At 42.1% G+C, this 20,365-nt stretch overlaps 2 protein-coding genes across 4 annotated transcripts in view; both read left to right on the forward strand.

Moving 5' to 3' along the window:
• The window catches only part of kcnn1a (potassium intermediate/small conductance calcium-activated channel, subfamily N, member 1a), a 54,766-nt gene extending 45,860 nt beyond the window's left edge, over positions 1 to 8,906 (forward strand). For all 3 annotated transcript variants that reach the window (XM_086172776.1, XM_086172777.1, XM_086172780.1), the window contains 2 exons: positions 1,349 to 1,418; positions 3,844 to 8,906. In XM_086172776.1, the coding sequence (XP_086028902.1) occupies positions 1,349 to 1,418; positions 3,844 to 4,149 (376 nt within the window). In that variant the 3' untranslated portion in view covers positions 4,150 to 8,906. The remainder of the gene's footprint in view (positions 1 to 1,348; positions 1,419 to 3,843) is intronic.
• Positions 8,907 to 12,132: 3,226 nt separating this feature from the next.
• Positions 12,133 to 19,550, forward strand: LOC147219065 (MARVEL domain-containing protein 2-like). Its single transcript, XM_086172781.1, has 6 exons — positions 12,133 to 12,269; positions 13,094 to 14,290; positions 15,775 to 15,983; positions 16,628 to 16,799; positions 16,923 to 16,973; positions 17,292 to 19,550. Exons 2-6 carry the CDS (start codon positions 13,160 to 13,162, stop codon positions 17,403 to 17,405), a joined length of 1,677 nt encoding a protein of 558 aa, XP_086028907.1. The 5' UTR covers positions 12,133 to 12,269; positions 13,094 to 13,159; the 3' UTR covers positions 17,406 to 19,550.
• The last annotated feature ends 815 nt before the right edge of the window (positions 19,551 to 20,365 follow it).

Raw genomic sequence — 20,365 nt, forward strand, 5'->3', positions numbered from 1 at the left:
TGAATGGTCAGGTTGGGGAGTGGTTTGATGTGAGACATAACTTATGGGGTTTTTCTTGTATGGAAGCATATTGCATTCTTGCTGGAAAAGACGTCAGGTTTTGTTAAAACTAGAGGTGGGGATCTGGACTCGGTTTAGAATTCCGCAGGATCGATAAACGAAGAAATGCTCGAGCTTCTCCATACCGCTGTTGAGACTGCGAGATTGCGCGAATGAGGCTTCGATAGAGTCGATCAGGTCCCAACAGAACAGCATTGGACTAAAGCTTGCGCTCAGAAACAATGCCAAACAGGAATACAATGTTTTTTTTCCAATATTAACCATTTACAACAATAGTATTCCTTGATCCTGTAGAGGAACAATCAATATACATGCAGCTGTTGATATTGTCTCAAACCTTCTGGCCTGAAAAGAACAAGAGAACATTGCTGAATCTCTCCCCTTGCAAAACCCGGGTGAAAATACCTGCCCCGAAGCTACGCTTCATTTCAGCAAATGCGATAGAATGTAGCGAAATGGTGACAATGTGCCGAGTAAGTTGCCCTCTGGAGACGATGTAGAACCTCCTTTGCATAGCGCATCAGTTAAAACATAACTGTGGTATCCTGGAATGTGCTCAAACTCCTCCCAGTTACCGCTTCACGCTGACATAAACGGAGCATCACAAGAAGTATCAATGGCGGTATCGACTAAGACTCGCACCATTAAGCAGATGGTGTTACGGCGGCATCGCTAACGATAAAAATGAACGATCCCCACCCCTTGTCAAGTGCAGCCATTTTTGGCCTCATCGCCAACAAAATTATATCTCTCGTATGTCAATGACCTCAACTGCGATGAGAGGAACTTAGTTGGGGGTACAAATGGCTGCCTCAGTCATTAAAGCAACATAACCAGTGTCTTGATCAAACCGGAACAAGATCATAACAAAACATTATAAACAAAGTATTGAGTTTTCAAAACGAGTGTAGTATGCTTCTGTAATCTGCATGTTTTGGTTGGCATCGCATTGACCAAGACCAGGAATGTTTGTATATTTATACATATATTTATCCATGTATGTATATATACATATACATGTAAATAACACAGGCTCTTTATGATGCATGCAGACTGTCCTGTTTTTTTTTTTTCCGTGTTATCAGTGAGAGATCACTCTTGATAAAAAATGTTTTGTCCTCCTCTCTTCTCTATTGGCCCTCTCTGTCCTTTCATAAACCCCCGAAAAAAAAAAAAAAACAACCTGTCTCTTTCCGCTCCACTCTCTTATGCACCTTCACTCCCTCCTTTGCCCCACTTCCTCCTTCCCTCCTCTTTCCTGTTTCCGCCTTCTTGTGCCTCCACGCAGACTGCGCAGCGTGAAGATGGAGCAGAGGAAACTCAACGATCAGGCCAACACCTTGGTGGATCTGGCGAAGGCAAGTTCCCTGTCAGTTTTTCAAGGATCTCTAAGCATATAACGACAATCAATTACCTCAGCGAGGAAGTGCTTTGACACCCTGGGAAACCCGCTTGTTCACCTGGTAGACACAGTTAGACACAACCACAAGTACAATCTCAACTGGTCTCTTTGAATGATTGAATTAAATGCCAAACGGGGTGATGCTGCATAAAAAAAAAAAAACATCCATTTGTTGCAGGGCGTAAGGATGCTTGAGTGTCAGTGTCGGCCGCGGCTTTTGTTTTATTATTTTAATCTTCCGCCTGTCTGAAGTGAAGTTAAAGTGAAGTGGCTGAATTAGAATGTCTTCACACACTAGACATTAATCTATAAAGAAGATGCCGGGGGTTCCCATCATAACATATACACGTATTTGAGGAGGAAATAAAAAGGATAGGTATGCATCGAGCCTGCCGCTTTGTACAGACTTTTGGCAGGACTCGATGTATTTTGTCTGGTTGTGAGTTAATAGTTGTTTTGGGCTGAACGCCCTCTGCAAAAGCAGCAAAAGACCTGTGGCAAGCAGATGATCCCAAAGCGTTTCTACCAGGAAACCGGTAAAGCTGAAAGATGATCATTCTGTCAGGGCCCTCCACAACATGCGATACCATAAACATGACCCATATGCTGTAATCTGACCTGCTGCTGTAAAAAATATTGGTCAGTGCCGCCCTGATATTATCAACTGTATGCCAGCAGCCTACACTCGACTGACACCGTACAGCTCGCAGCGATGAAAGTGTGTCCTTTAGGACCAGACTATGTTTCGGATGGCCTGGACAACCTTAAACTCACGCCTTTTCAACGACTGCAGGCCGTAAGAGGGTGAATGCAGTCACGCGTCGTAGCGTCCGTCCCGCTGTTGACATCGACTGGCCAACCAGAGCTGAGGGGAAAGTCTGTTCAGAGGGAAGTGCATGACTGCAGCCTCATTTGATGTGGATGGCATTTCCACCCCACTGTGTATTTTGAAAGGTTATAAGGCCGGCTCCTTTAATGTGTGTTTGCTTGGCCTTACTCTGGTCAATGATCGGATCCATCCACCCATCCGTATAGTTCAACTGCTCAATGTCTCCTTCTAAGCCCCATTGAGAAGTCGCACTTTGATGGATATATTATGCACAAGTCATTTATCGCGGATAAGGCTTCAGATGCAATTTGATGTCAAAATGTGTAATAAATTAGTTGAATTAGAGCCCGGATAATAGATTTTATAGGCCAGTGTCTGCCTTTCGTAGGTCCATCCGAATCAGTGAATGCAGACTAAGTGATTGACTAAATGATTCTAGTTATCGCTGCATTTGTAACTGTAAAACATTAATCCTCATTATTTGAACACTGGTATTTGGTTGAATGAAAGTATGACCCTTTGCGGGATATCTGATGCAAGACATTTGTTTCAGGATGTCGGTTTGTCTTCACTTCCTGTCGTTAGCTGAGTGACCCCAAAAGTTCACGCGGTAATTGTATCGTGGGATTTTGACTTTATTTAGATGACATTTTCTGAGGTTTATAGGTCCGATGCGGAACTCCAACAACACCTTGGTCTTTGGTTTCCAGCTGAAATGCGATGCGCTGTACGCTGTGTCCAATGCCTCTGCCTCGAAACTTACATCGCAAACTATCGAGTTCTTGAAATAATCTCCACTCTAACTGCTGATAAAATATTAACGGATTTTTCAATATGACAGGTATTCCAAAAAAACAAAAAAACAATGTTTTGAAGCGGGTTGATCCGGCTCTAATTCTCATGGATTGTTCATGTAGAGACAACAACGGAAACACAATGGCTGCCTCAACAATAAAAAAAAAAAAACATGAATTAGGCATTAAAGACCCCGTAGCTATAAATAGACTGGAGAGGCGGGTTGTTAAATTGGCTGAAAAGATAAAATCTTTGCTGACTTGTTTAAACTATTCAATTCTCTTCACAGTGCCCCCTGTCATTATTCCCCATTGTAACTGCATGTTTTGGTTTGGCCAGATTCCCAGCAAGCGATTTACATTTAAGGGATATTTTCACAGCTTTTCACAGTTAGAACAGGAAATCTTGAGTGACAGCCCGACTTTTCTCGTTTTGGTGCAGTGCTATTCATACCTGGTGCCGCTGGCCACGAGTGTGGATGAATCATATGCGGGACCACCTCTTCAAGCAGACCTTTGCACGGTCCGCCGATCCGTGCTCAGATCTGGTACACAGTGTTCACACTGCTAAAACACAGCGGCCTTTCGGGTCAAGTGTACTTGGATCGGAGCCCGGGAGACACGGCATGAAAGCCCCTAAATTTTAAACCCGGCTTTGCGGTGTATCCTCGACATGTATTTCCTCCCGACATTATCCCCCTTTTGCAATTCTGTTTTTCACCTCCCCCAAACACATTTTGCTTTCTCCTCTTCATTAGACCCAGAATGTGATGTATGACCTGGTGTCGGAGCTGCAGGAGCGCAGCGAGGAGCTGGACAAGCGCATCGGCACATTGGAGGACAAGCTGGACTCGGTGACGGGCAGCCTGCAGGCGCTGCCCTGCCTCATCTCCCAAGCCATAACCCAGCAGCAGCAGGACTTCCTGGACGGCTTCGTACACCGTTTTCGGCCTGCGTCGCTAGCCTCCGAGCGCTCCGAACGCTCAGAGCGATCCTGGACTTCCACTACCCGTAGGCGTCGCTCACCCTCCACAGCACCACACACCTCCTCGGATAGTGGATAACCTTAACAAGTCCTTTGCAAACATACATTTCGATCCATACCTTTCCAAACCCCTCCCTTCGCCTTCTGTTCAGCCCGAACCATCCATAACGCCCCCACCAAGAGTCCATTCCTGGACTAATAATGAACCTGAATCTTGACCTCTGACCCGGTCCTCACGCTCCCCCTGACCCAAACCCTAACCCTTCCCTCCCGTCCCCTCTCTCCACTCACATCCATCAAATCCAAAAACCAATTCCTCTGTGACTGAGCCTTTCAGCACAGTACTGGATCAGAGCTACATGAAAAGAAATGGCAAAACAATGACTTAAATCGAGAAAACAAACAAACAAACAAACAAAACAAAACACAAATGCATCCAAAAAAAGGAAAAAGATAAAAAATTCCAATGACTGAAAAACCGAGATAAAGTAGAGATATGGTTTATGTTTTAGCCATTGTATGGCTGTTCAAGTTAGCTTTTTTGTAAAAGCCCTTGTATAATTAAAAAATGACTGAGTTCAGGGTCGCTGGGGTGAGAGCTGGCTATCACACCGGAGAGTCCTTAACCACAAGGGAGGAAGTTGATCTGTGGAGCTGAAGGCCTAAGCTCCCCTGCTGGTCCACCGAGGCCATGGAGGACATCAGTCCACCCTTCCGTCTGTCTGTCTGTCTGGTGAAAGAGCGAGACAAAACTTTGAATTTCCCTTTCAAAAGACAAGTGTCATGGATTCTTTCCCATAGGTATGGGTAAAAGCTTTAGGAGAGGCTGCGAAAACTCTGACTCCAAGTCAGAGTTGGAAAATGCACTTAGAGGGGAGGGGGAAACTGTCACACAAAAGAGAAGCAAAGGGGATGCATATGGCATTACTACTGGGTAGGAAAAATTTACTCAATTGCCAACTTCAAGGTTTCAGCTTTCTTGTTCTTACCAAGGGAAAAATGAGAGCGACTATCTTTTTTAGTTACATATTGACATGTGATTTTTCAGTGCCTGAATGTATAAATAGTAGAGGGTTATTTAATTACTAATTTCAGAGCTTTTTTACGATGTTAACAGTCTAAATACAGCATTGCATTCCCTTTTCAAATACATTCCTCTTCAAAAATTGAAAGAAAATGTCTTAAAGTAATGCATAACATTGCCTCCATTACACAAAAACTCAAAATTTTTGAACCCCCCCCCCTCCTTTTTTTCTATTTATACTAACAACATGCGTGAGAAAAGTGTTCAAGCGAAAGTGTGGTGTACTGGGAGTGCTCTGTGAGTGTGTTTGACGAGAATGAATTCACTTTTAGCTCTGTGTTGTACACTTATACGCACACAGCGATGAAATATGTAGTAGTCTACCTTTCTCACCCACACTAATGAGAGCTTCCTGTGGTCCTCGGATAGAGGCCCGGCTTGAGGTCTGCTGGTAAAACGGCCACACAGGAAAACACAACAGGTCTAACTGACAAAACCAACCCCACCCCCTTTGCATGGTTCTGTGCAAATGACAGCTGATCAAAAATCTCCTTGAATGGCTTGATGATTTGACATGATTTTTTTCTTTTATTATTATCAATATTATCATTTTGTTCACTTTGGTTTGCTTGTGGCCTTTTCTTTTAGCTTTTTTTTTTTTTTTTTATTCTTTACACTAAAATTTCCTCTTATAGAGTTGCAGGTCCTAGAGAGTTGTGATTCTGTCATGCATTCCCTGTTTCAACAATGAAGTGAAGGCACAGCGCTAAGGGATTCTGAAAAAATACAAATAAAAGTGTTGACGAAACATCGATCATTACAGAACGGTGAATTTGGTTCCTTGGCGAGTTTAAAGGAATTGTTCAATATCTTGACAAAAAAAATACACTTATTTGCTGTTAAATGATAATAAGATCACTTCAAAGGAAATACAGCTACAGCTTATAGAAATAGTGTTTAGCACAGAGACTGGAAGCAGCTAGCGTCATGTTCCGCGTTGAATAAGCACTCACGATAAGAGGAAAGAGGAACAGATATTACTTTTTCGAAAAAGTAATGCACTTCATGGCATCGCTCACTTCAGTAGCACATCGCGTAAAAAAAACCTTTGTCAAGTCACCGCGATATAACAATAAACCAACATCTGCGTTGGACAGCAGAAATCTCCGGCCTTGTGAGATCATTCACAAAACACCCTTTCTAGAAACAACTGCTGTGAGAACAAGCCCCTGTAAGAGGATTAAGGTGGCATCGGTGAATACAACTGCCTAAAAATAAATCTATCAGTATAGATCAACTACAGAATATAATGGTGTTTCTTTACACTGCCAAATGTTTTGTATTTTTTTTTTTATATTTTATATACATTTTATAAGAGATGATGGTACCTGATGAGTAACCGCCATTTGATCAGAGCCTGTGATGGTGTTCCTGAATGTAGACCTACGATGCACCACAGACGTGTAAAATGATGCATCGTTTCATATAGCGCCGCAGCATGGTCTGCACCGTGATCTGCTATGACACCATGTCTTTATAATTAAATGACAATATTGTAAATACAAATTCAATAGCAGTAAGATGCGGGCTCAACACAGTAGATGACAGTATTGCTCCTTAACCGCGATTTAGAGTTTAAGTTTTGTTTTGTTTTTTTTTGTGTGTTTTTTTAAAGGACTTGACTAATAGCATTTGCTCCTAATACACCAAAAGTACTGTGATATTATCATGGTGAATCTCTCGTGGCTCCACCGATCACATGGTAAAAGATTGAAACAATGGCAGACTACATCCAGAGGTTATACAGCCCACATACTAACAACTCTAAAGCGATCAAATTAGCATTATATGACATAATCTCTAGAAGAAACTAACAGGGAAAAAATAGCAAGCTGTAGCTTTGGACAGTATCTGAGGGCTGCGCAGCTAAGGCAGCAACCTTTCAGTCATGGGAAAGTCCCATTGAAGAAATGACAACCGGGCAGAGAATTCCGGGCTAGCTGTTGACAGTCTCTCATGGCTCCATCTTTATCTGGCTGTAGCTTCGTATCTGGCGCGCAAAAATTCAATGTTTCCGCAAATAAGTGCATTTACAAAGTATCGAACTTCTACTTTAAGGTTAAGTGTCGGGCCTCTGTTTTGCATTTAACATTCTCCATTAGCTGAGCAAGTACCCTTAAGGCATGTTATGATGCATCCCAAAGTTGTGATGACTTGTAAGTTTTTGATTTAAAGAAAATCCTTTTGAGATACTTTCCCCAAAACTCGTGTTAAGAGCAGATATGTTAGTCAGCGGGTTAGCCGGCGAGCATGCTGTCCTCAAGTAGTTGGAATGGTAGATAATCTGAGTCCCAAAAGAAGTAAGTGCAAGAGATCATATTTCTGGCCCCTTCAGGATAATAGTAGAGTAAAATACACACTTCCTGAGTTGCAGTTATTTTCCCAACACTCCGAGCCGCCATAAGTCCAATACCGTGAGAGAGTGGACAAGTAAACCCTCTCCCAGGCTCTGGACTGGCCAGAGAGCACTTCATTTAAGAACATTTCCAGTTCTCTATGAGTGGAACTTAATTAAGCATGAATATTTTCCTTTCAGCTTGAGTTGATGAAGCATGACTCTTTACTGTGCCCACATCTAGCCACTTGTTGTACAGTGCTACACTCCACCCCGTCAGTGTGAAAGGATCCATCATATCATTACGGCCTCTCTTGCAATCAGTGTCACAGGTTGAGCTGAGGATGGCTAATGGTAGACGATCGGCTTGATTATGACCTCATCTGTCTGCTCGTATCTAAGGATTCTATCTCCTTGTAACGCTGAAGGTTTAGTCTCTGTTTGTCATCTGTCATCATTAAGGACCTCAATCCCCAACACACAAAGAGACTTCCCAAATGGCCCACAGCAAAGACCTTTGACTAGTCTGAATTAAAGCAAGAGATGCAGGGGTACCCTCAGGTCATGTTCCATGTTGCACTCGGTGTATAATATTCAGTTACACCAAGAAGGATCACAGATGCTGGAGTGTCTTCCCCAGGGAGAGATGATGGCACTGGTGCTAAGGACGGCATCCTTCATCATGCAAGCAACAAGCAAGAGAGTAGATTGAAAAAAAAAAAAAAAAAAAAAAAAAAAAAAAGATGAGCGTCTCATTTACCGACAGATGTCCGTTTTTGCTCGGGGGAGTTGCGAGTGGCAAGACTGGGTGTCCTGTAAATATGACCTCATTGTAGATGTCAAATGAGCGGGACAATTGGCGAACCACAGGGATTATGGTAGCTTGGTGCAGCATGTTGCAGATATGCAGTAGAAATTCTAAAAGGAAATGGGTATGAAATTCTGGTAAATTGATATATCGCCTTTTAGTCAGCACACATTTTTTTAATCTGCCGAAGGAGGTTTGTGCTTGATTCTTTATTTTCCTGTTTGTTTTCTCCACTTCTTATCCTGTCCTGACAAAAGACCTGCCAAAAAAACATTCTGATATTTAACAGTGACCCGATTTTAGCAGCTAGAAGAAAAAAAAAGAAGAAAAAAAAAAGAACACTCAGTATTTCGTAGTGAAGTGAGGGACATTCATGATGTTATTCCGATGAGTCAAAGTGATAAATGCATCCCAGTCTTTCGATATTCTGAAAAAGTAGGCTTTCCTCATAGAACAGGCATCAGAACACATGTCTATCAAACAATAATAGAGTGGAACCCCCCCCAAAAGTGAAGAAATGTAAACCATTTATTGTTCTGTGTACACTGCCTCATGATGCATAATGTACGTAGTAGCACTGGAATAAATCAAATTTTAATGGATGGCAAATGGGTTCAACATGGTATGTTCTCTGTATACTGTTTGCTGTTACTTCATTTTGCAGGTGAACTTTTGTCCTAGCAAGGAGCAACACCAAGGTCAAATCATTAAAGACTATCTTCAGCTATGACCACGGCTCCCTTCCTCTTCTTCTTTTTATTTTTTTGGAGGACAAAACTTGTCATTTTAAAAAACACGCTGTGCGCTTTTGCATCCCGACTGCCTCGGAACCAGCTGTGAGAGTGAACGGCGGTGACTTGGCACATGGTGTTGACAGATACAGACGTCTTCCTGCGAAACAGTGAGGGAGCGATGCCCTAAAACATGATTACAGGACAATATATTGATACAAACACAGACATCATTCCAGAGGACACACAGCTGCTAAGGCGCTGTTCCAAGGTGAACCATGGTCTGCGTGCGCACACACACACACACACAGGCATTAATGTTCAAATAACAAGCTACTATTCATGTCTACATGCACAAACAAGGCTCAGCCTGGTTAATTACAGCTAAATCAGGAGGGACTTGGCAGCAGACCGATATCCCGCTAGAGTGGCAGAGTCAGTCACCCTGTCGATGTTGCTATACAACCCCAGTGGAAACACGGGTAGGGCACAGCTTATCTTAACCTGTCGCAAGGACAGAATAATCAGGTATTTGTTTTTTGTCTTTTAATTAGCCGACATCAGCCGGATCCAAATCTTGCTCGAGAAAAAGCACTGAAATTTCAAATTGTTGCGTTTCGGTCATCTGAGCCGGTCCAACGTTATTTCCACCTGCCTAAAGGGAAGTAGTTAGTTTCCCCATCTGTCTTCGGTTAATTCATGCAGCCATTACTTATTGAAAGGTGAGAAAAGAGGCATCAAATAACAAGCGATCTCCACTGGGGCGACAAAAGAGGAGGGACAGAAGCCAGTTGCGGAGGGCGGAAGACGACCCCCGGACCGGAGAGGGACAGGGGGAGGAATCAGCTTGAAGGCTGCCGAGGATCACACCGGGTTGTAAAAGGGTCCCTCGGGGACAGCTTGCGGCAGACAGGGGAAGTCATTTATTGAATTTATCACAGGCCCTCCTTTCTACCCAGCTCTCTGGGAGCTAATAGCTAGCAGCTGCATAATGCTTAATGCCCTCCCTATCACTTACAGCTAATGTGGTTTGGCATACACTTGGGGAAATCAGAGTGAATACTTAGTATTGATCAGGGTTTTTAGCCTTTTTTTTTAAATGCATGATGCTGTAGTGGTGCAGAGTGGGTGTGAAGAGCCTTTTCATTCCACCAAATGTTTTTGAGTGTCATTTATTTCAGCATGCATTATTTCTCCCCTTCCCTTTTGAAAGCTCTCTATCTCTCTGTTTTGGTTTTTCTCTTTCTCAGGAAGATCGGATGTAGAATACACTGATACAAATGAGGTTGCTCATCGGGAAGTTGAATTTTTTTTCCCTGAACCATCATGCTTAATTACATGGGGTATTTACATTTACATTTATTTATCTGCATGATACAAAATGCAGGAGGGGCAGGAGGGGACATTTGAGGTTATATGTAAATATCAGAACAGCAGGATAATAAATATGGTATCATGTGCTATTTTCAGAAAAATCCCATTGGTGGAAAATAAATAATTCCATGTTGAGTCGATATGACCTCAGAATCATGCAAAATAAGGAGCAGACATCAAATATGTGTTAGTTAATGGTGAAACTAAGCAATATTTAATGAATTGTTTTATTAAGATACGTCTTTGCCAAATATGGATAAATTACAATTGTTCAGTCTCATATATATATATATATGCCCGTTTGTATGAGTATCTCACATTGTAATCAGGTATTACACACACTCCATACCCTTATTCTTCACAGGGGTCTGTGTGTGTGTGTGTGTGTGTGTGTTCCTTTGCATGTAGCAGCAGAGTGACAAGGGTGGAGGAGGACATGCAATGCAGCACCTGATGAGGTCGCCGCGGGCAAAGGTCACTGGCGGGACTCACTACTCCCATGAGGAAACCGACTGCATGAAGTGTTTACTTTGCTGTGCAGGCGATGAGTATTGCGGAGTGTATGCGGGGGCGGAAAGGGAATGCGGACGGGTTGGGGGGGGTCAATAGAAACGTCCTTGCCCTGAGCTTCTTTCTCGACAGAAACACAAGCTTTACTCTGGAAGAACAGCCGGCACCGAGAGACTTATAATTGTAATGATTCCACTGTTTGTATATTGAGGGTGAACTTTGTTGCAGTGAATCAAAGCAAATACTGATTACATTACGGAAAAAAAACTATTTAATTCAGCGGCATAAGCAATGCAGGAGCACGATATCAGTGAACAGTCCTTCTCCGATCACCTCTTACACCCGAACAAGACTCAACCATACATCTCTTTGCCCTTTGTCTCACTGAATAAGTAGAATATGAGGTGCTTTGTCTGGGGTCTCCTGCAGTACTGGGGCCCGAGTGTTCGTCACTCGCGGGTTACCGTGGATAAAAGTATCCAAAGGACAGAAGGCAAAGCTAAGTCAGGTAAAATGCGAAGAGAAAGGAGGAGGAGAAGGAGAAGGAAGAAACATGAGAGGGAGGGAGAGTGAGCAGTTGGCGCCGAATAGGTGAAGCCAGGAACATGCTGCCCTCTAGTGACACGGCAGCTCCCTCTGTGACTAAAGTGCAACATGACACAGATGAGGAGACGATGAATTATTCATAAAACGACGGGATGATAAAGCAGTATTTCATAGATCTAAGATACGAGATGTAATTGATACCACGGGACTGATACGAGACATATGCTTGTCTCAAAAAATAAGTGTAATCTCCCGGACAAGCCACTGTTGTTGATAGCTGAAAGTGATAGCTGTAATACTTTAAGTACTGCTAGATAATACTGTCCTTGTATTTCTCCACAGAAGGTCCTGGAAACGAGCCTTTCTAATGACAGAATACCGCTAAGCGAAGCCGTTGGGTTTACTGATGATTAAAATTAAGGTCAAATAAAGCACAAAAAGACTAAATTCGTACATTTTGGGAGGCTCACCACCTCCTCGCTCGTGTTTTTAAAGATCAAGAGCTGTAGCCCTTTTCTCTCCCTCCCTACTCTCTCCAACAGATTAACCTAGTAGTGCCAGTCAGCACCAGCCCAGCTCTAGTTTAATATTTAAGCGTTACCGCCCCCCCCCCTCCACTCCTCCGCTCATTGGCTTATCTCCACATGTGTGAACTGAACCCTCAGTGAGTCACCTGAAAGAGCACCGAAGGAGAGCTGAGTGGGCCCGCTGAAATGGGTGGCCATTTTAACTTAAGTCTCAGTTCCGGTTTCTGGCAAGATAGCCATACCAGTTACAAGAACTACACCGGTGACAGACAGAAATCAAGCAGGTAAGAATATCTAGGAGTTTTTCGGGCAGTTTATAGAGCCTCAGCAGGAAACATACTAATGACTTATTAATCTGTTGTTACCAACATGAGCTGAGACATTGTCATGATTGATAGCGTGCATTAGTGAGTCACAGTCTAGCATGAACTCCTCTGCTGAGCCTGGCCAGCGTCTGTGCTGCAGCGCTCCTGTTTTACATTTTGGCTCGCACATCATGATGATAATTTGGCCCCGTGAAATCCAAGTTCAATTCCCAGCCACCATCTAGACGCAGGATCAACTGAGATCTCACTTGCGATACAGCCGAGAAAAAACAAACAAACAAACAAACCAAAAAAAAAACATAAACAACACACATCGTTAACACTAAGAAATACAAGGAAGACGCTGAGTTCACTGTACTTTACAAGTCATGGATACTTTAAATTGCTAGCTTTAATAAAGATTAAGGAAAAAGCCAAATGGAATTAAACTGTCCAGCACACTTTAAACTGAGAATACTAGGCATTTCAATATTTCAATGAATATTTAATTCAAGTTACTTAAACTGGAAGTCTACCGTTATTCTTAAATTTATAGTTTGATATGAGACACCACATCATGATTACCTTTCTCTGTCATTGTCCACGATTTGCACTTTCGAGGCACACATTGTAATTTTACTGCTCATGTACAGTATCTGTAACGGGTTGGTGCTACCAGTGAAAGGAAAAAGGAAATGACGGGAAGATTTGCTGACACTTAAGTATTTCACAGCGAGATAGTGACTTAATATTGGAATTAATGTACCAGTTGTCCTGATGAATGATTTTTTTTCCCACCACAGATTCGCCGTCCGGATGCCAAACAGAGATTCTCCTTTTCCTATGAATCACCAGAATCATTCCACAGCATGAAAGACTGGAGCGGGAAACTGAGGAGGCAGGAGGACGTGAGCGTGGAGGGGGGGTCCTCCATCAAGAGGATCTCCATTAGTGAGCCACGAGCGCCTGTGTGGGTCACTCACGCACCCACACCAGATGACGTCACGGACGGGAATGACGCACACTCCATGGCCAGCACTCCACCTTATGCTGAGAAGGTGATTAATGAGAACGAGGGGGGCATTAAGGGAAGGCTGAAATCCCTTATCCCCTCCTCTTTGGGGAGAATGATGGCCTCGTTGAAAGGGGAAAGAGAAAGCATCATTGACTTCCAAGTCGGCAGCGGCGGCAGCAGGATCCCCATCCTTCCCAATGGGACCAGGGTGAGCCCTCCCTTAAGTCCCCTGCTGGGGAACAGGCACTGGGATGGATCCCTGGACAAATTTAAGCCTTTACTGAGGGGGAGCCCCACTGACGACTTGTTATATCACAGCCCACAAGAGGAATCTCTTCTCACCAGCATCCACCCTGCGGAGTACTATGCCGAGAAGCTGGAGGTCTATAATCAGAAGTACTCTTACTTAAAGTCCTGGCCAGGCCTACTCAGACTCCTTGCTGGACTTGAACTCCTCTTTGGGGGCATGGCCATCGCTTGTGTCATCGCCTACATCCAGAAGGACAATGAATGGTCCAACAACTATGGACTCTACAATGGTATATATAATAACGGACAGGGCCTGTCGGGCTACAGCTACAGAGGACCTATGACTCCCTTCATTCTGTCCGTGGCGGGAATCTCCTGGATCATCACACTGATCCTCCTGGTGATGGGGATGACCATGTATTATCGAACCATCCTTCTAGACGCCCCCTGGTGGCCCCTGACAGAGGCCTTCATCAACGTAGCGCTTTTCCTGCTGTACATGGCAGCTGGGATTGTATACCTGAATGACTTGAATCGCGGGGGACTGTGCTACATGACAATCGGTGTCAGCCCCATCTTGGCAAATCTGTGCCGAGTTGATGGGGGCCAGATGGCGGGAACTGCTTTCATCTTCATCAACATGGCAATGTACCTGGGAAGTTTCCTGGTATGCCTGAAGATGTGGAGACACGAAGCCACGAGAAGGGAGAGGGAGTACTTGGAGAACAATGTCCCGGTAAGCAAAATTGCAGGTGCTCCCTGATATGCAAAGCTTTGTTTCAAACAAATGTGCTTTATTTATTCCAACTCTGATGATCCATCTCCGAGTATCGTTACATCATTTGTGACCTTCCAGACAAAAATTGTGATGATCGTACGCTGATCCAATGATCATCGACTGCAAATAAAATCATCAGAACAATAGCGCTTGCAAATCCAATTTTGTTTTCAGGTATAATTTTTATCAAAATATTAGGATTTGTTTTTGCACTGGCCCATTGCAAAACACCTAAAGCTATAAATGATCATTTCCTTGTTCATTCATCAGTTGTTCCTCATTGTACAAACAACAAAGCGCCATGAAAAGATTAGTTAAAGGTTAACTAACTTGTGTTGTCTTGTGGGTCAATGAGACCATTGCTAAGGGGGATGTGCACACTGAGAGTACTTTAAAAATACCTACAAAACAATAAGCAAAAGGTGATGTGTTCCACCTATATGGCCAAAGACATATGTGCCCCTCGGCATGCTGGATAACCCATTACTTTACCATCTACTACTTTATGTTGTTTGGGCTAAAAGTTTAGGATAAAATCCCTTGAAGGAATCAAGAGGCTTTTATGTTGACAGACAAAGCGTCTGCAACATGTGTCATGATTCTAGGAATCATCTTTAAACCTGCGCCAAACATTTCTACAATGATTTTGTCTTCTTGTTGGAAAACTGTGACCCCACAAGCTTGATTTTATTTTTCCATGTCTAGAGATCATGTTTATTGATCCACAGTGCCCTAACTCGTATCGCAGAGTTCACTCCTCAATTAAAGAGAATGGCAACAAACTCACAATAACTGATGATAAAGTATGAATTATTTATAAAAGCAGCTCCATTCAGTTTCATGTTGTATAAAAGAAATATCTCAGAGGCTAGAACTCAACACTTCGATGTGGCTACATAATTTGCACAACAGATGAGAAGAATGTTTGTTTTTTCATTTTCGGGTGACTTGTCCCCAAGGCAAAGGTCGTTTACACGTTGCAGTGGAACATTACTGTTTCAAACATAATTAGTATTAATTTTGCCGTCCTGCGTGGGATAGATGTTATGTACCAATAACCTGATTTTGCTTTCAGGCTTATTACGATGTGCAAAGAGTGCACATTCAATCCAGCATCACTGCCACCACCTACGGGTTAAAAACAGCCTGGTCAGCTAATGTACTTGATGTCAAGTAAGAAAGGCCCGGAGGCCAGGAGAGAACATTATGGTTTCACCCCACAGCCGAGGGAATGCGGCTTCAGAGGCTTAGCTTGACAAAGTAAAAGAATGAGGTGTTTTTTTTTCCTCAAACTTTACTTTGCACAAATGACCCCTCCAGCTTCTTAGCGAGCTGCTAATGATGAAACACTCCAGCTCTCGAAACTGGCTTATGCTCATTAAAACGAATAAATAAATAAATATAATCATCATTTGCCTGTTTATGTTTTCCCTCATATTTAGCCTGAGGAAAATCATGGCTCCATCCCGCTGACCCCCCAAAAACCCAAACACATATCCTTCAAGGATGAAAGGGATAGCTCTGGAGAGAGACGCGGCAACAATAAGGGCGAGCTCATTTCTGAAAACCCCCGCCGTCCAGTGGGTAGGAGGGAAGAGGGAGCTGCGCCTGCATGTGTCCCAAAAGTGCACATTATCTCAGACTTTGTCATGTGAGTAAACATTTAAACTGAATGTTTTTTGACCCTTACAGTCACAGAAATGTCCCGCCCTTACATTATTATAACAGAATGTACAACAAAATGCAATATAATTTCATCATAGAAAAACACGCATTTTATAAACATTTGTACCTATGTAAGAAGCAGCTGGAGGCTAACATGAATTTCCAATAAATCATTAGAAGAGGCAGATTTTTGCAATTCAACAAAGTTAAAAACCCACCAACCAGAACGGATGCCTTCATCGATGCACACTATCTTTTCAAGTAGGTTGAATTAAACTTTGAAAACGTATTTTCATAGCCCAGCATTGGAGGCCATCCCTTTGGTGAAGTTTTTTGGGGGTTGGGAATTGATAAGGTATTTGCTTTTGAGATGCTAAAGACAAGAAAAGTCCGTGCGAATACATGAATACATGGTGCACACTGTAACATGAGTCTTATAAGAGTGATCACATATTGTACTCCAAAATGTGAGCATTAATACCTAATGTGCATTTCTGATCAATACGACTAAATTCATAACACTTTGTGCAATAGGTGTTAATTAACTTATAAATGAATACATTTTGTAAGGCTATTGGTGAGTGAAATACAAAACCAAACTCCTTAATGTTTCCCGAAATCTGTTCTCAGGAAGTATCCCGAGATCAGCTGTGTGGAGGAGAGGGAAAAGTACAAAGCTGTTTTTAATGACCAGTATCAGGAGTACAAAGACCTTCACAAAGACATCAGCGCAACCTTTAAAAAATTCAGCCAGCTGGACGGCCTGATGGCACAACTCCTCAGGGATGGAAGGACCCAGGAGGTGAGCAGGACATGTACAGACCCCGTGATGATGCCCTTTCTTTTTATGAAAAAAGGAACTTTTCCGGAGTTCCTGGTATTGATTCATTCAACATAGAAACTCATCTGATTATCATTTCTTCAGGACCAGCACCGGATTCAAGGCCTTATGATAAAGTATCAAGAGAAAAAGAGTGTAAGTGACAGAGTACCCCCTTCTTTGCCTGCTCATTGTGACACATTTCCAAATGATTCGTACGTAAATAAATAGAAAATATGTAAAAATCCCCTGGTAATATTTGCCCAATAATCCCATCCACTGATGCAAACCATTTTCCATTTTGAAACGCGCCTACGTCGGGAAACTTCTCATTTAACGCTGACGCGTCACATAAGTGAATCAATCAGACACGAAGGCAGCTCCCGTGAGAGGAGAGGAAGAAAAGATAAATTTAGGTAATGGAGGTTGCAGTCGTTAATCAGGAATTTATTCTGTGCCTGTGTCTCTCTACAGGACCCGTCCTTCTTGGAGAAAAAGGAACGCTGTGAATACCTCAAAGCAAAACTGAGCCACATAAAAAGCAGGATACGTACTTTTGACCAGGAAACATTCACACAAAACAAATAATATCTCCGCCTGTGCTCCATCTCTTTTCTGTGTGCCATGGAGACTTTTATGTTTGGGGTGAAAAGCATCTTTTCTCTCTCTCTCTCTCTCTCTCTCTCGCCGTCCATGACATTTTGGAGTGGGCTTTTGAAAAGGCTGCTCCCCTTCCTCTTCAACAGGCGGTGCTGATGTACAGAGAGAATGCGGTGACATTATTATTATTTTGTGTGTTTCACCGGTATCCAGCTTACAGGGTTGTTCCTTAGCATGTGTGTGCATGTGCGTGCATGTGTGTGTACAACCATAGCTGCTTTCAAGCAGACAGTGGACTTCATACCTCTAAGATAGGCCAACTGGGCAGGTCCACCCTTATTTTTTAGGATAAAGACTCATTTTAATTATGGGTAAATTAAGTTTCACGTTAAAATAGTCAAAGGGGTGATTGCCCTCACTAGCATAGCTGCGAAGATGAATATCTGGAGTAATTTTTTTGAAAAAACAGAAAACATCTAAGTGATCTGATTCCAGTGTCAACTATATGGATACATTTTATCAGTTTAGTCTCAATATTGGTAGAGGGATGATGGAATTGGAGATGCCAAACAGAAGGTCTCGAGGAAGACCACAGAGAACATCCATGGACGTAGTGAGAGAGGATACGAAGCTTGTTGGTGTGAGAGAGGAGAATAAAGAGAATAGGGTTAGATGGAAAAGGTTGATTCGCTGTGGCGACCCCTGAAGGGAAAAGCCAAAAAGAGAAGAAGTCTTATTCAACAGTTTTCTCAGTATTTTTGGCTCGTGGGCGATGGTTCTCTATTATTTTATGGATTCCATTGACTGAATAATAACTTTCCAGCACCACGAATTTGCCATGTAACAAGGAATTACACACACACACACACACACACACACACACACACACACAGCATCTGAAACACTCAAATGTCAAATTACTCAAACCACTGTAGGTAGACACTCAGTCCCTCAGACAACAAAGTGAACTGAACACACGACGAAAGAGCATCTTAATGGATGTCACTGTGTGTGTGTGTGTGTGTGTGTGTGTGTGTGTGTGTGTGTGTGTGTGTGTGTGTGTGTGTGTGTGTCAGGATTACCTTCAAGAGTCACATGACCAGTGCTGATGATGAGCTGTCTCCCTTTTCCTCGGCGGTCATCGTCATTATTCCTTGTTGACAAATTCTCTGGAATTCTCATCAGCCTCGAGTTCCTTTTTTTGTTTTATTTTACTTAAATAGGCAACAACACAAACTCATTTCGGCAAACAAAACCCCAAAACAACCAAAAAAAAAACATATCCGTCTGTTTCGTGATTTGTTCCCGCTCCAGTTCAAAGCACAGCTCGGCCAAAACAAACGTCACTTCTCTTATCATCCAATCACAGCACGTGTTCTTTGCACGTCAACGTCACCGGAAGGTGATTGACTGACAGGCTGAAGTGAGGCATTCACTGACATGCTGGAATTCTCATAACTGATCGGTTTAGCCGTGCGTAAAACCAAACATACTATATACTATATACTATATATACTATAATACATAGTATATATATATATATATATATATATATATATATATATATACACACACATACATATATGTATGTATGTATATATAGATATATAGAGAGCAAGGGCAAGACCCAGGACAGGAGGTCTGGGCCTCACTGCTCTGGCTGCTGTGACCCTGAGTGCAGGATAAGGTGAAGAAGATGGATGGATATTGTATTATGTGTGTATTATATGTGTATTTCATACATTGTTCTTTTCTACAACAAATATTGCAAATATTGTAAGTATGTGTATACTGGTATGCTGTTGCAAACAAGTCCATCATGTAAGTGATTAACTGGTATAACTTTTATTCTTTCTTTGAAAATCCCCACATTTTCTTCTTCCTTTTGTATATTTTGTATTTTTCCTTGTTTTTTTTTTACAAATTATATTCACATATCATGGAGGATTTCATTCTTGATTTGATCTAATGAGGAACAGAATGTGCAGTAGAGTTAAAAGTGGTATCTTTGTCTGAGATAATAGCGGAAACCATCTTTGAGAAATACCCTATCCTTCCGATCAAGAGGGAAAATTTACTTGTCAGACAAATACTTTTGTTCCTGCTGTATTCTATTAAAACACACATACATTTGTCATCAGTCTGTCCGTCTGTGATTTAAATTCTCAGTGGCTGTTTGTATTGATGCACCATCCACTGGAAGGTGTCCTAGATGGAGCATCTCGTGATTCCATTGCTGGGGGATTTCAACACTCAAGCGGACAACAAGACAGAAACTCGGAGGGGGTGCATTTGGGAGAAGGGGTCAAATTGGCCAATACAAACATCACCATCCGAAAGCCGTGGGGTCGGAAACCGGTGGTGTTTCTAGATGAAGATATGATGGATGATGAGAAGATGCAGGTTCTTCTGGAACCTTGCATTGGAGGGGTGAACACACCCCAAGTGTTCATTAGTAGCAGTAGCATGAGTAGTAGAAGTACTAAGAATAAGAATAAGAATAAGAATAAGAATAAGAATAAGAATAAGAATAAGAATAAGAATAAGAATAAGAATAAGAATAAGAATAAGAATAAGAATAAGAATAAGAATAAGAATAAGAATAAGAATAAGAATAAGAATAAGAACAACTTTATTTATCCCGAAGAAAATTATTGTGCCAGAGTTACAAGAAAAATATAACAACAATAAATAATAGTAGAAAATTGTATATAAAGTAAAAATAAATAAATAAATAAATAAATAAATAAAGAGAATTAGGGAGACTAAGAAATACAAATAAACTATTAAGTAACAAGTGAAAATTATAAAGTGTCTTAAGTAACAAGTGAAAGATGAGGAGTGCACAAGAGTATGAAAAAATATTGTACATGTAGCTCAACAATTTTCGTCGGATAAATATAGTTGTTCTTATTCTTATTAGTAGTATTCTGTTTATATCAATTACT

Source organism: Fistularia commersonii, chromosome 25, assembly GCF_037954325.1.
Source record: "Fistularia commersonii isolate RoL2024-O1a breed Wild chromosome 25, RoL_Fcom_v1.0, whole genome shotgun sequence".
Classification (NCBI taxonomy): domain Eukaryota; kingdom Metazoa; phylum Chordata; class Actinopteri; order Syngnathiformes; family Fistulariidae; genus Fistularia; species Fistularia commersonii.